At 38.3% G+C, this 15,277-nt stretch overlaps 6 protein-coding genes across 6 annotated transcripts; 3 read left to right on the plus strand and 3 right to left on the minus strand.

The window, feature by feature from the left end:
- Positions 1-3,107: 3,107 nt before the first annotated feature.
- Positions 3,108-5,117, plus strand: BDF20DRAFT_839805 (uncharacterized protein; the record flags this gene model as incomplete). Its single annotated transcript, XM_053079321.1, has 8 exons — positions 3,108-3,154; positions 3,232-3,401; positions 3,478-3,682; positions 3,753-4,071; positions 4,136-4,475; positions 4,566-4,722; positions 4,791-4,962; positions 5,028-5,117. The coding sequence occupies 8 exons, from the start codon at positions 3,108-3,110 to the stop codon at positions 5,115-5,117; spliced, it is 1,500 nt and encodes a 499-aa protein (XP_052931527.1).
- On the minus strand, positions 4,853-6,171 carry BDF20DRAFT_202033 (uncharacterized protein). The gene is made up of 3 exons (XM_053074905.1): positions 5,318-6,171; positions 5,016-5,243; positions 4,853-4,936 (listed from the first exon to the last, which is right to left on the minus strand). Exons 1-2 carry the CDS (start codon positions 6,106-6,108, stop codon positions 5,174-5,176), a joined length of 861 nt encoding a protein of 286 aa, XP_052931528.1. The 5' UTR covers positions 6,109-6,171; the 3' UTR covers positions 4,853-4,936; positions 5,016-5,173.
- A 212-nt stretch (positions 6,172-6,383) lies between these two features.
- Positions 6,384-9,719, plus strand: BDF20DRAFT_917220 (uncharacterized protein; the record flags this gene model as incomplete). The annotated part of the gene is made up of 4 exons (XM_053084541.1): positions 6,384-6,793; positions 6,853-6,996; positions 7,065-8,500; positions 8,581-9,719. The coding sequence occupies 4 exons, from the start codon at positions 6,384-6,386 to the stop codon at positions 9,717-9,719; spliced, it is 3,129 nt and encodes a 1,042-aa protein (XP_052931529.1).
- Positions 9,720-9,942: 223 nt separating this feature from the next.
- On the minus strand, positions 9,943-10,824 carry BDF20DRAFT_794949 (Got1/Sft2-like family-domain-containing protein; the record flags this gene model as incomplete). Its single annotated transcript, XM_053076253.1, has 6 exons — positions 9,943-10,036; positions 10,097-10,155; positions 10,219-10,361; positions 10,451-10,502; positions 10,582-10,635; positions 10,714-10,824. Coding segments are annotated over 6 exons (513 nt in total), but the record flags the coding sequence as incomplete, so codon positions are not given.
- Positions 10,825-11,604: 780 nt separating this feature from the next.
- Positions 11,605-12,971, plus strand: BDF20DRAFT_991604 (uncharacterized protein; the record flags this gene model as incomplete). Its single annotated transcript, XM_053085352.1, has 2 exons — positions 11,605-12,263; positions 12,345-12,971. The coding sequence occupies exons 1-2, from the start codon at positions 11,670-11,672 to the stop codon at positions 12,969-12,971; spliced, it is 1,221 nt and encodes a 406-aa protein (XP_052931531.1). The 5' UTR covers positions 11,605-11,669.
- A 356-nt stretch (positions 12,972-13,327) lies between these two features.
- On the minus strand, positions 13,328-14,933 carry BDF20DRAFT_917223 (uncharacterized protein; the record flags this gene model as incomplete). The annotated part of the gene is made up of 3 exons (XM_053084542.1): positions 13,328-14,152; positions 14,295-14,406; positions 14,488-14,933. The coding sequence occupies 3 exons, from the start codon at positions 14,931-14,933 to the stop codon at positions 13,328-13,330; spliced, it is 1,383 nt and encodes a 460-aa protein (XP_052931532.1).
- Positions 14,934-15,277: the final 344 nt, after the last annotated feature.

A 15,277-nucleotide genomic window follows, 5' to 3' on the forward strand; every position in this document is an offset into this window, starting at 1 on the left:
GTTGGCGTTCAGTGAAGCGTAGTGACAAGAGATATGTTTTGTCATTATATATATATTGTTTAGGGTAATGTATTATTGATGAGCCTCTTTGGCAGAGGCGTCATCCTGACGTCTATTAATTTCATTTACTAGCACAGTTAGATCATCATGAAGCCTGCGCAGTGCATTTGCATCTTCGGTTGATAAGTCTTCCACGGCTAACCCGTTGTTCTCCATTTGGTGTTCAAGTTGAGCTTCGTCAAACAATTTATGTTTATATGCGATCATTAATTCATCCAGAGGTATATCTTTCTCTGCGACTAATTGTTCAACTTCCATGTCATCAATATCTTCGTCGGCGTCACTGACGATATCTGTATCTGATTCATCCTGAAGGCTCTCAGCTTCAATTGGTTTACTAGGTGATGCGGTTTCAGTACTGGCTGCATGAATAGATTCGGCGATTACGGGAGCGGGAGTTGTCTTTCTTTTCTTAGCTTGCGGATTAATCGTCTTACGAGGGCATTCAAAAGCCCGATGGCCAAGTTGGTGGCAGTTGTAACAGCGGATTCTTGCTTTGGATTTTTCATATTCAAATTTAGTATGACCAGTTTCATGACAATAGCGGCACCACGTGGGCATGTTGTTCCAAGTACAATGAAAGACTTCATCTGTATTTTGCCACATAACAGTGTGTGCCAATGGTACTATAGTGGAGTCGGTGGGGTTTGTGCTCAGTACAGCGTAACCTGATCCCATGAACAGGCCGGTGGTAGGTTCAGTAACGATGCCTATGTCAACTAAGTTTCCAAACGGTTGAAGGCTTTCTTGTAAACCAGCCAATACTTCGGTGGGAGGCAACATAGGTAAATTCGTGAGAGTGACTTTAGTAATGGTGTTCGTGTCATCGATAGCTTGGCAGGGAAGAATTTGTAGCTTGGCGTTGGGAAACTTGACGCCATTATAAGCGAGATCATTACTGTCCTTCTGGATATATATCTCAAGATATCTGTGACTACCGTCGTTTGCAATGGTGCACCCATATACCTCCGGGTGCTGTTCCTTAACTAATTGCATACATTGAAGTTCGGAGTAGTCTTTGAGAACCGGTGAAATAGATAATAGCAAAGCCCCCATTGTACGTGAGGACCTATAGACACGTGTTTGAAGGCGACTATAAGTCGTGCCTTCATCAATATCAGGAGCTTCGATGCCTTTATGCATCAGCGAAACACGTTTAGACGCTGTGACCACTTGGGCATAGGAGCGTTTAGAATGATTTTTGGGCTTGGAGGCCGAGTTGGACTCCGCTGACCGAGAAAAGTGTTGGGAGTTGGGAAGAGCCATGTACTGACAAGTTTTTGAATTTGAATCATTGTTTGAACGGTTTATATTTTCGTCTACAACACAGTTACAACTTGTCTAAAATAAAACTTATAATCGTCCAAAAAAATGCTTTTTATCTAAAATATTAGCTAAAATACTGTAGCTTAACGATCAAGCACGTTTTAATGATAGCTTTTGGATGAACAGGTGCAGAAGCGGTCTGATCTCAACAAAATATCGTCATTGCGCTTACTGCATGTGATCACCGGATTAAGAGTGATAACGGTAAGCATATAACAGAAAATACTGTCCCAAGTTTTAGTTCTTTCTGATGCTAATATCATCATATCCACTTCTCTTTCATAATTGGTTGAAAAGCAAATACCTGAACAGCAGTGATAACACTTGTACACTTTATTTAAAAGCGGTAGCATTACCAACTTTTTGTCAATGTACATTTATCTTGTGCAGTCCGTGCAGAGATTTTGTTGGTAAGAAAGCTCTTCCGGCTTAATATGTAGTATGCCGCATTAGACGAAATATTATAAAATTGAATAAGCTTTTCTCGATCTGTAAGTTCAATTCCTAATTGCTCTAAATCATACTTTAACATCCTTTCTTTCCTACATATATACATATTTTTTTATTTTTTTATTTTTTTTGAGGCTTTCAATACACTAGTTAACTCTTGTATTTGGCAAGGACAGTCTATCACTATTTTGTCTATTAAAAGCAGAGTTTTATGTCTAACACTTTACCTTGAACAATTTTCAAAATGCAAAATTTGCTTTTTCTGCTTCTATGGCAGTATAAAATGCTTCTTTTAACCCAATAACCTCAAGAATCGCCTCATCATTTCCCGTAAAACAATATGGAGAGCATTTATAGCGAAAAAAATCATTTAACTATGCTTTTAACACTCAAGCTGAGGCTGTAGAAACTGGATTGCTAAAGACACAGCTTTCACATGTTGTTACAGAGAGACTCCAGTCGCGTCGAAAGAGAAGAAATGGTCTAAGGTGCTAATGCATTTGTTTATGAATCTTTTGCTTTGATTGTCGCTTTATTCCTGTTATGAGCGACATAAAATCGCTCACTGCAAAAAGATTGATTTGTTTCAGGCGGTTAGAACAGGTTCATATTTTGATAAGAAAATAAAAAAGGGCGACGAGATGGGGGTGGGGGGCGGGGAGTGTGGCCTCCTTGCTGCTGAGCTATGCTTTTTCTCTAATGTGCTGTGGGTCAAACGAGCATTAGCACTTTCTTTGCTTCACTAAAGTGGCAATCAGTGGCTTTTGGCCACCGGTTCTCAGTAGCCACTTTGATTTTTTAAGTTTATTAAATGTACTTTTCAAACTGAATTTTGCGTTATTAGTAATATTAGCAGCCTATAGCAGCAAGTAGCTTTATTGAAGAAAGCTATCAACAGCAACAGCATCAGTGATAAGCAGGGCAGCATATCTATACATTTTTCACCACCTTTTTTCAAGCAGATAATACTATCTTCAAAACATACTGAAGAATAATGCATACAAACAAATTCTTTCGATTAAAAGTCAAAAAAACAGTTATAGAGAAGGCAGCAAAGCATTTCCTTCTGAAAATATAGTTATATCTGTTCTCAGTGTATTCCCCACACCCATTCTCTTTAAGGTAGGTTATTCAAAGGACGTGATACAAATTTTGGAACTTTGCACAATAAGCTTAAATACTACATAATTAGCAAGTGCAATTTCAATTAGCTTTTCTTCGAAAAAAAGCTGGGCCCTGTTACTTTCTTTTCTTTACTCTAAACGTAAAAAATGTATTCAATAAACGGGCAGCCATCTGTTGCTGTTATCGGCGCAGGGTATGGCAATTAGGAGTTATAATGGTCTGCTAAATAGTTTTATATCATCTCTAATACAAGCAGCTTTGAATAAATAGATTCAGTGGATTATGCGCGGCAATTCAAGTGAAGAAGCAATTGGGCATTCAGGCACAGTTATATGAGATTTCGTCTGATATCGGTGGGACTTGGCATGCAAATACCTATCCAGGTTGCGCTTGTGATATACCTAGCCCTCTTTATTCATTCAGCTTTGAGTTGAATCCAAGTGAGTCTTCATGAAATGATCCACTCTTTTTGTAGCCTAAGTTTAGTGATTGATTCAAATGGAATAAATGTATAAGATTGGTCACACCATTATAGCCCTCAGAAAGAAATACATGAATATATGAAGGATGTAGCACAGAAGTATAATATATATCAGCATACCCGTTTCAATACAGAAGTGATTCAGATTGCTTGGCTAGAAGACAAACACGTCTGGAGATTGGAGAGTCGATCAACTAACAATGTAGATGATCGTATAGTAGTCGAATTTTATAATTATGTGTAAGTAATCATGTTAGGAATAACAGTAAGGCAGAAACTTGAAAAATTTATGATGTTGTTTGGAGAAAAGATTTTTTGGTCCAGGCCCTTTGAGAGTTGTAAATAAACCAACAGAATTGAGAGGCTTTACTGGTATATCTGTTCATACAGCTCAATGGGACAAGTCTATTGATTTTGCCAACAAAACAGTCGCTGTAGTGGGAAGCGGTGCAAGTGCCATTCAAGCTATACCTGTACTACAAAAAACTGCGAAAAGAATCCTTAGCTATCAGCGGACGCCGGCATGGATTGTCCCAAGAGATCAATTCAAATACTCTCGTTTCGTGCAATTTGCTTTAAAACACGTTCCCTTTTTAATGCGTTTATACAGAAATACGGTCTTCTTCCAGGTAAAAAAAAATTTCAGTATATCAAGCTTTTGAATTTATCTTTCTAAAGTTTACAATACTACAGCATGAGCTTTATTACATTGGTTTTGGTTACCACGGTTCTTTCATCAGCAAAATGGTCCAGAAACTCTTTGAAAAGTTGACAGCGTACAGATTGAAGAAGGCTGGGCGTATGGACCTTATACCTATCTTGACCCCATCCTATCCTTTAGGGTGCAAGCGTATAGTGAAATCTGAAAATTACTTAGAAGCTTTGGCCAAACCTAATGTAACAGTGATTCCAAGAGCTGTGAAAGAAACCTTTGGAAATATTGTCGTGGACACTGAAGGAAATAAAGAAGAAGTCGACGTTCTTGTCATGGCCACGGGGTTCAACGTTCAAGGATTTCTTGGAAATTTACAAAGTATATATTGTTTTTTTTTGTGACAAAACGAAGGTGACGACTTGTGAATACAGCGCATGCTTAACCTTAATTGTTCTACATACAACTTAGTCTACGGTAGACAAGGCTTATCTTTACAAGAAGAATGGCTCTCTAATTTCCCAGAAATGTATAAAGGAACAACAATTCATGGTTTTCCTAATTTTTTCCTGTTGCTAGGTGCCAATGTTGGTTTAGGTCATAACTCAGTGGTGACAATTATTGAATGGTAATAAGTGCATCCATTTGGTAAAAGTACGACAACTGCATGATAACTGATAAGGTATTCTTTTTTAGTCAAGTCAACTTAGCAATCAAATTAATGAAACACGCAATCAAAAGCAACATTATTGCTTTAGAGCCTAAGTTGGAGGCACAGAAACAATATGTCGCAAAATTGAGGAATAGTTTTAAGGGTACCGTATGGAAGAGTGGTTGTAGCTCTTGGTATTTGAATAAGGATGGAGATGTAAGTATAAACCATCTTTTAAAGCCACAATTGTATATATTTGCTGAGCTAACATTATCCTAAAGGTATTTGGACTGTGGCCCGGAACGGTTACAAGTTTCTGGTGGAATACTAAGCGTGTTCCTCTGGATAGCTTTATACAATATAGGCTTTAGTTAGCCAGTCAAATTGCTGAATATACACATATAATATCTATTCTTAATGATAAATCCTAATCATTCTTAATGCTAGATGGTTCCAAAAGCTTTCTATCATGCAAGTCCATTGCCCACATTGCAGCTCTGCAAAATAGAACAACTTTTTCAGCACTATAATGTATATTTTGATTAATTGTCTATTTTCATTGATGTCTTACCCTATTTGATTTGTGTATATAAAAAAAAGCCCTAAAAATGGTGTCATCTCCAGTAGTGTGGCCACTAAGCCAAAGCTCTGATATTCCAAAAAGTGTTCTTCCACACGGCGCTGCCGTTGAGCAGGCGACCAATCATATAATTGAAAGTATCTTCTATGCGACATTCCTCCACGAAACACAGCTTGTATAGAGACATAAAAGATAGGTCCAACAATAGGTACTGCATTGATAGGCAGAGTCACCACTGATATAATTGACCTTACAATTACTATGCTCCAGGTATCGTCATCCTCAGCACTCATTATCATGAGATTCAAAGGAGAAAGCAGAAAATGTTTTGTTAACGAGCTACCCACCAAGGCTCCACCTACTCTTTCAGCTACAGTCCCAACTTCATCACTTTTGCGGCGAGACCTTTTTGGTAATCCATTTCTTTCTTGAAGTAGAGAATCAAAAAGCCTATTGCGAACATTGCCTATAAAATAGCCACTGATTTGCAAAGTAACGATGGATGACTCGAAAAGACAAAGAAACACGCTACTAGCCTTTAAAAATACGGAAGAAATAGCATGTTTTTTGAAATGCTGTGAAATGAAATGCATGTAAAGATACTTTAACGCGCGGTGTTGATAAACATAGCCAAAAGTAAAAATTGGAATCACGGTGATGGAGCTAGCTGCGATGACCTTGGCGATAGAGACAAATATAGAACCAATATGCGCAGGATGCTGTATAACATGAAGAAAGCCTCTTATCGGATATAATGCGCTCGAGAATCGACTTATTCTCATAGTTTCAAGGAACAGAAACAAAATTAGAGACAAGGCAGGAAATGAATCAGAAAATTGAAAAAATGCCTTCCAACAATTTATGCATTTTCCCTCTTACACCATTTCCTCTGACTGCTTTTCTGGCTCAGCTCATTGTTGTTGAGGTAGGAAAATATGGCTATGTTATGCCTGCAAAGTGCAACTTTCAAAGAAGACGACTATTCATAAACATAGCAACCAAGGGTTGTTGAAAAAGCTTTTATTACTTGTTATTTATTGATTTTAGTAACTGCAATATGGAACAGTCAACCTTAGCGATGGAGAAAAGCGATCAAACTGCAGAAACTTCTTGCAGCAGTGTACTAAACGTGCCAGACGTAACAATGACAGCTCAGGCCTTCCGACAGTGTATATTTGTCATAGACGAGTTATTGTCTTGCTATGACTGTTACCAGTTCTTAATACCGATACCTGCTACAGCCTTCGTTTATTTAAAAGAGATTGAGCGCCCCATGGACTTTAAGACTTTGGAGCAAAATCTCTACAATAATAAATACCGGCAATATGAAGACTTCATTGCGGATTTAAGTTTGATTTGGAAGAATGCGAAACGATTCCACCGCACCTTCGATCCTATATATCAACAGGCAGAAAATTTAGCCAAGCGATATGAAAGCCTTGAAAGGTTTTTGAATGGAGGCGATCTGTAAGTAGAATATTTAGCAAGAATTGGGTATTTTAACTAACGTCTAAAATTTATGGTAGACCTTTCTATCTATCAACGTCAATAAATAGTACGGATATAATTACTGGTACAGAACTACCAGAAGAAAAAGTTGATTTAATACCACCGCCTCCACCTCTACCACCATTTCCAATGTACAAAGAAATAGATCCGAAAAGGAAGAGGTAAGATACCATACAGGTGACAGTAAGGTAGATTTTCTTTTATTGATTTTGCGTTTCATTCGCTGTAGTAATCTATATTTCATACAAGCATTGAGTGAACAGGATGGATTGACCAGACGATTAAGAGGTTTTGGCAATGTTCGTCAATTATTTCAACACTTGAACTCGTCATTTTTTCAGTATTTGAATACACAGCAAACAAAAACAACAAAGATACCATTACCAAGGTTTTATATAGCCAAAAATCGAACTTTATTGAATCAATCAAGAACAGATCCAGACGGGCTCTTAGCTATTCTATTCAATGTTGAGATTCATTCCGAGGGAAAAAGCGCATCAAAAGATCTTTATCGACTTAGCACAACTGTTGTGATATGCGAGCCGATGGGTGAGACACATAATTTTGATGATTCAACTATGGATAAAAGCCAAAAATACGAATACTGTCCAAAAGCTTGGCTGAAGTTGAAGATTTTAAAAGTGGTTCCTAATGTGGAGGCAGTTATCAATTCAGAGATTGATCGCAATTTCTTCAGGAAAGCTTATAACACTTTCCGTTTATCAACAAAGTTTCCTGCTGATCCTAAGAAGGTACGCAATCAAGAGCTAGCGAAACAGTTTGTACGATCCATTTTAGAACCTGTATCCAAAGAAGGAAAGCCAGCTTCTGTAACATCCACCTCACAATCATCGCGTAAATTGACAACGCAAAAACAAGCTTCTCCATCAGCTATAGAATATATAAAAAAACCTGTAGTTAGAATTCAAACACCACCACCATTATCACCTCAAAGACAAAACTTGACCGCTAAATCTATAGAACCATCTCAATTGCAGGAGAGTGTGTCTACTTCCTCTTCTCCCAAGCAACCAGCATCCAAACCAACAGCAACAACAACAACAGCCATCTCATCCGCTTCCATTTCAAAACCTAAAAACTTCATTAGGATACCTGAGCGTTCGATTAAGAATGATCAGAGCATGACAGAGGAAAGTAAACCTTTAACAGAACGCAGAGAAACAACACCAGTGAAGCCTCAAATACGTTTAAAATTGAACTCATCTAGTAGTAACAATAAAAAGGTATCAGAAATGACTGCATCACCTACCATAAGTACAGTATCAGCTCAGACGGGATCCAATACTCAACCCACTACACAGCCAAATACACAATCGGAGACAAAGCAGCCAATAAAGGACAAAAATAGTGGATACACGAGTTGTTCAACAGAGTCATATGAATATAGTGAGGAGGAGGAGGATGATAGAAGTTCAAGTAAAAGTAAACAGATGACTCCAGTAGATAGAAAACATGATGCTTCACTCAGCGATACACCAACACTGGAAAAAGCAGTAAAATGGATTAACGACAATCCTATTGATTCTTTTCAACGTTATTTACAAATGGATGATGAAATACCCAAGTCTTCAGCGGAGACGCAACTGCATAATAAGGAATATTACATAAATGCATCTAAAGAATTATGGCATAAATTGTCAGATTGTATGTACCTTTCTGCGGAAACATAATGGTGTTATATATTAGGCTCTAACAAAACTTCAAATCTCTTTATTAATGTATAGTTGCCAAGGAGAAAAATGTCCCTATTGTAAATATTGATCACTATAATGTAAACACCTCAAGGCTACCTAATGCAGAAGGATTTTTCAAGCACGTTTTCTTCATGCCTAACGATGATCAAAAAGTGATACAAACTTTCCGACGAATGACCATCACACAAAGAACGACAGAGATTGCAGGCCTACTAGCATTAAAAGGTCTCCCGCATGTTGGCCAAATAACAGAAGTTTTGCAAGAAAGTCATGGCGAAATTATTGGTTTATGTATGCAACGTTATCAGAAGACGTTGAAACAGTACGCTCATGCACATTCTCATCACCGGCTTACAGCTCATCAAAAGATGGACATCATTATCCAGTTGTTACAGTCTATTGAGACGATCCATAATATAGGCCTCGCACATCGTGACATATCTGAGGTCAATTTTATGGTGAATGAAACAACGCAAACGCTGAGAGATGGTAGTCGTAAAGCAGAACTATTTTTAATCGATTTTGGTAAATCCACCTTTACAAATCCAGAAAGCTATCGTCGTTGGTGGGTAGAGCAACCTGTCAAAATCAACGATGAGTATGAAGGTGAAATTGTGCCTAAAAGCAAAGAGGAGCTGGATCGATGGTGTCATTTACTGCCTTGGATGAGATCCAAACCTGACCACGGTTATCGTCTTTATCGCTCGATTCAGACTCTGCCAAAAAGCCGTATAGATACTGATGATCTTCCATGGTTGGTTAACCCATTGGCCGAAGATTTGTATTCTATCGGCACGCTTATTTGGAAGACATTTGCTGAAACTGAGCCATGGTATGGTATTCTTGACACAGACCTCAAGGGCTTACGAGAAACAGTTGGACAAGATTACCACATTGAAAAGGCTTTAGAAAGAGAGGTTCCCGGTGAACTGAGTAAAGAGCTTCTGCTCAAGTTTTTAAAGGTTTCGCCTGACCAAAGAAAATCGGCAACAGAAGTTTTGGAGTGGTTGCAGAACTTGGACATTCAAGACGGGCTGATTAATGAGTGGGAACAGTACGCGCCTGTAGCGAGACAAAAAAGACATGCAAAAGCTTTATTTAGATATGAAGACGAACAAGCTGCAGATTTTGAAACGAGAAAAAGGCAAAAGATTAATCCTTCCAAATAGTACTCTGTCCATTTGTTTCATTCAGTCATAGATCGATAGAGGAAAAGGTTTGCAAAATTACCTTACACATATATACATATATACACGCCTATTTCATTTTATTCTTCTGTAAATACTACATCTTTCAGTACTATTAGCTACACGTTCGATCCTTTCAGTAAATAAAGCATAAAGTCTACTTTTATCGTTGAAGAATGGATTACGCATGAGAGTTTGATCGCTTTTAGATTGGTAAAACTGATGCAGCTCTTCGTCCTATATATGAAGTTCCGTATCTCAGGGTAGAAATACCGCCTGGAATGTAAGATCCGACATACCTACAGAGAGATAATTGTATTAGTATGAAACAATGCTCATACAACTTAACCAAGGCTTACCATATCAGAGCAATGATTTGGATAACAGCGAATATAATTGTCAGAATCATCGCTCGCAACTAACACAGGAGAGTTAGAAATCAAAATGCTGTCCATTTTTGGTACTTTTCGCTTTTACTTACACCGATCGCTGCATACAAAGTCAATATCATTGAGCCTACATACGATATTGTGAAAGGTAATCTTTCCTTTGACATCATATGTTTAATATGACTGAGTGGTCCACGTAATAATGCGACGCTAACCAAAACTAAGATGCTACCCACTAAAATAAAACAGTTCGAATCAACAGTTTTCGCTTATTAGCACAATTGTATAAAGGCTTCAGGCTCTTTTTTTATACGATATCCGTACAGGTAAAGGTTGCAGCAAATTTTCCAGGAAATAATGGCAAGAAGAAAAATGACTACGGACACATGTTTGGACAGCATTAGGACAAATGACTTGTATACACTTGAGAATTTTGTAGCTCAATATTTCTTTACCAAAGAAAAACAACCCGCACCCAGAGCAAGGCACAGAGCAAAAGCTATAATACGCTGCCGGACAAAGGTCATAACTTTTGAGATCAGTGACTCTTCAACTCATTACAGTTGTAATAGACTGAGAAAAAATACCTCAACACGAGAAAGCTGATACCAAGGATCTTCCTCTACCTCATCGGAACTGCTTAAAGGGTTATAACCCTGAACTGTATTGGTTACCTTGGAGAAAGCGTTTGAAGCTGAATCACGCACTGATTGGAATATTGAACGTGATGAGGTTGGAGACGTATTTGTTGATAAATGAATGGCCTGCTCATTTCCTCGAGACAGTCGAAACTTGCGAAGTGAATCTTTAAATGTGCCTTCTATCGACATGTCGAATTAATGAATAACAAAAAAGGGAAAATAAAAAAAAGTTGAGAAATCAGTATCCATAGTTTTGCCCTCAGACTTTTTTATCTTTCTGCTGTCAATAAGACAGCGTTCTGTAGAGCTCGTTAGTAGAAGGTGTGTTTTCCGGTTGTCCAGTGACATCAATAGGTATTTAAAGACGTACGCTGGGATAATGTGCAGCATTATGAGCATTTTGGGTGAGTTGGGGTCCGGAATACTGGTCTGTGCTTTCTTTTCTCCTCTGTTTATTTGTTTACTTTGTATAGCACTTAACTTGACGAACACTCCAATATAGAGGTTTTTCATTTCAGTTTTCTTTTTAAGCTTTTCAAATGTTGCCTTTTGAATAGGCAAATGCAAGCTTCGTCAGAGATGATGAGCTTAATAGAAAAGCACTTTCCCTGACACATTGTACGTCTGATATACTTCTAACCTTCTGTAAGGGAATTGACTTTTGAAGAGGAAAGATCATTCCAACAAATCCATTGGTGCAAGAACCCTTTAAGGGCTCGTTTCGCCAACAACGTAATAGGATGAATTTAAGTTGGAGTATTTCATGCATGATTGACGTTAGAAATAATTTCAAACTGATCTGGCTGATGAATGTATAAAGAGCCTCAGAAAGCCTGTCAACATTTCCCAGCCTCCATTTTTCATTTTATCATAATACACAGTTTACAAGTGCAAAATCAAGAATGAAGAAGCTGTTAAGTTTCGCATTATCAACTCTGTTGGCAGCACACTTATGTATCATCCAAGGTGTCACTGCAGCTGCCTGTCGAGGGGATCTTCATGTCAAAACTCAAGAGGACATGGATCAAGTCCGCACCTGTAAGACCTATGGTGGCAGTATCATTGTTGATAACACAGCCATTACATCCTTGAAAATGAACACTGTTGAATTACTTGAAGGAGATCTCATTATCACCAATAACAGTGCTCTTCAACGATTACAAATACCGTCCCTTCAAGGAATCAATGGCCAGTTCAAGATGGTGAATAATAAACTATTGAATAGTCTTGAAGTACCTCAACTCTACGCTACACGTGAGCTTGAGATATCTATTCATCCAGCCCTGAATGATCTTGCTTTCACTTCCGGTTTGACGCAGGTTGAAAAATTGAAAATTGCCGATACGACCATTACGAAAGTCGATGGACTTAAAATGTCAAACTGCAAAGAACTTGAGATTTCTAATAACAACTACTTAAAATCCTTATCACTCACGAATGCTACTGCCATTGGCAGTATGCTCATTTCTGCCAACTCACCGGCGATTCGAGTGGATGTAAGTAGAAAGGCTTGTCTTGAAATTTTTTCTGCTTGTAAACGACATACATAACTCATCTCTTTTACTCTTTTGCATCAGATTGATAACCTGAGTACGTTACATGATGCAACATTCCGTGACGTCGCAGAACTCTCTATGAAGAACTTGAAAAAAGTCAGTGGTGATATGTCGTTCATCTCTAACTCTTTTGAAAATCTACAGTTGCCTCAGACGAGTGAAATAGCTGGTACTTTAACGCTCACTGATAATTTGCGCCTTTACAATCTATCCATGCCACAATTGATGCACTTGGGAGGTGCTTTGTCTGTCAGTACCAATGAGAAGCTTGTCAACATCAATGCCTTCCCGTCCCTACAACAAGTGGATGGCACTCTCGATATAACAGGTGGTTTCGACGAAATTCAATTCCCTGCTCTGCTGGATGTTCGTGGAGGTCTAAACATACAAACGTCAAGTCAGTCTTTCGATTGTGACGGTATGAACAAGCTTAGACATGGTGTCATCAAAGGCAACGTCTTTGTTTGTAAAGGTGCTGTAGCACAACCAGAATCAAGTCTCAAAGGATTTGGTGGCGCTAACAGGGGAACCGTTAAGCTTGAAAGCTTTTCAGAAAGGGTGTCGCCTCTACAATTTGGAATTTTATCATCCTCTATCATTCTCACTTATTTGATAAGTTTCTCTCAACTTTTTTGGCCATCAATTTAATAAAAATAGAAAAGGAAAAATTTTTTAACAATAACTGTTAACAACGCTGTTTTCAAAGAAATGCCAGATAAGGTGAAACTAGCCATGGCAGTATGCCGACATTTAACGTTACAAACGTTTATCTATTGAGAGATGAGCTTTTACAGAAATAAACAAATTCGTTTATTACAATATGAATAAAATAGTCTAAAATACAAGCACGTTGACCAGAAAATAAAAATGAAAAAGGATAAAAAAATACAAGGGATGAGGTAATATATAAGAATACAAGCGAGGTCAACAGAGGAGCTGGAAAAATAGATAAAGGGAACTAGTATAATGTTACAGGTTATAGGTTATTTGTGGGTTTAATGTGTTTACTTGCACAACATAGCAATCAAGGCACCACCTACACTACCGCCTTCAGTAGCATTTTCCAAAGTGATCTTGCTGCTGATTTCCTTGCCATACCATTCATCCAAAGCACGTCTGACGCGTCTGTCCATATAAGGGTAGAAATGGTAGGTGGAACCGTTAATACCGACGACAATATCATCACGATCATTTTCGAGAAGCTTTTGTTGTTCGACCAAAGAGATGATAGAGACGGCAGCTAAAGAAGCAGAACGAGCAGCAACAATACGACAGATACGGGTCAAGATGGCAATGTCATTTAAGGTGGGAGCATTCACAAAATTGAAAGCGCTAAGAGCTTCACGGCTTTCTTTACGGTCCGGTGTTTCATCACTTTCCAAGGTACTCATATACATTGTAGGGAAAGACCAAGGTTTACCGAAACCTTCAGGAACATGACCTTCGAATAAAGCGCCGGCCTTGATAAAGTCCATGGCAATCAAACGAACTAGTTCGCCCATATAAGCACCGGACAACATTTTTTCGTATAATTGGAATTTAGGTTGATTGTGGGAGGCATCCAAAGCAAGATCATACTTGGTCAAAGGCAAATAAGCTTCACTTCCGAAAATATCAATTTCAGTGTTGATCAACATTTCAGTATTTTCAGGGTATTTGCTACGGATGCTTTCATCAAGCTTGGTGATAAGAGGAAGCTTTTCAGGGTAAGCAGCATTGATACCGGTGGCGAAGATGAGACCAATACGGCAGGCAGGGTTGGTATAAGCATGAGCAACTAAAGTACCGACAGTATCATTCAAAATAGCAGTCACCTTGACGTTCAAATTCTACAATCATCAAAGCAAAAAGTATGAGCTTTCCGGGTTTTTCTGTCTTTTCCTGATACCCTCCCCCAACAAAAAAATTCAGTTGGACTCATTGGGTCGAATGACCAAAGGGTTTCTTGGTAAGTAGTGTGACAATAATTACCTTACGAGCAAAGGCTTCATGGAACATATCAGCAAGGTCATGACCTTCAACATTCTTAAGGGTGAAACCCTTACCCATTCTAAGGATGGTACCACGATCAACTGCAGTTTGACTAAAATTGGAAAATAATAGAAAATCTAATTAGTTCAATTTCTTTGACCGCGCATAAAATAAATACAAACACACAACTTACTCGACAGGGAAACTCCAACAGACGCCCAAAGCAAGAGTTTCTTTACCAGAGACTTGATCTTCAGTGAACAAATGCTTAGCTTCAGAGGTGATGAGTTCATGGGTAGCATCAGCAATCCAGTCAAAGAAGACTGAACCTTCGCCTGTCTTTAATTCAACAGTAGGACGACGCTTGAGTTCGTGAACAGCGGTTTTGCCGTTGCCCTTGAGTTCAACAGCAGCGATACGCAAATTAGTGCCTCCCAAATCCAATGATAAGAAAGTACCGGTTTCGTTGCCTTGAGGCATTTTTGTGACAAAGGAAGGAATCATGGTAGCTAAACCTTTGGAAGGTGTTTTCAAACCAATCTTGCATTCAGAGTTGAAACCATCAACAATAGGCTTGAGTTGTTCTCTTGTGAGTAAAAAGTCCTTTTCGACGGATTGAAATAGAGAATCAGCAGACATATTGGAATTAGCTTTGGATATTTAGAGAAACAGGGTCCAAAAGAAAAAAAGAAGAAAAAAAAAAAAGGAAAAAGAAAGAAATATTGAAAAAGTAGTTTTACTTAAATAGAGGGGGCTGATTAGAAAGGGAAGCTGAGTATCCGTTTCATCTTTTTGAATTTTTTTTTATATTTTTATTTACAGGGCCAATGAAAAGTCTTCGGGAAAGATGGGAAGCGCAAAATCTTTCAATGCAACCCTTGATGAACCCTTTTTCCCACTTTTTATTGCGGTTTGAGGTAATGTCTCTGCTTGATTTTAGTCAAAGACCCTCATTAAGCACAGACGATTGGTTCTTGTTTAAA

Source organism: Mycotypha africana (assembly GCF_025528875.1).
Source record: "Mycotypha africana strain NRRL 2978 chromosome Unknown BDF20scaffold_13, whole genome shotgun sequence".
NCBI classification, from domain to species: Eukaryota; Fungi; Mucoromycota; class Mucoromycetes; order Mucorales; family Mycotyphaceae; genus Mycotypha; species Mycotypha africana.

Coding starts and splice junctions, on each gene's coding strand:
- BDF20DRAFT_202033 (XM_053074905.1), bottom strand. CDS start 6,108: ATGAGAATAAGTCGATTCTCGAGCGCATTATATCCGATAAGAGGCTTT. Junction 5,244..5,317: donor ATATACACAAATCAAATAGG/GTAAGACATCAA, acceptor TCTATTTTGCAG/AGCTGCAATGTGGGCAATGG.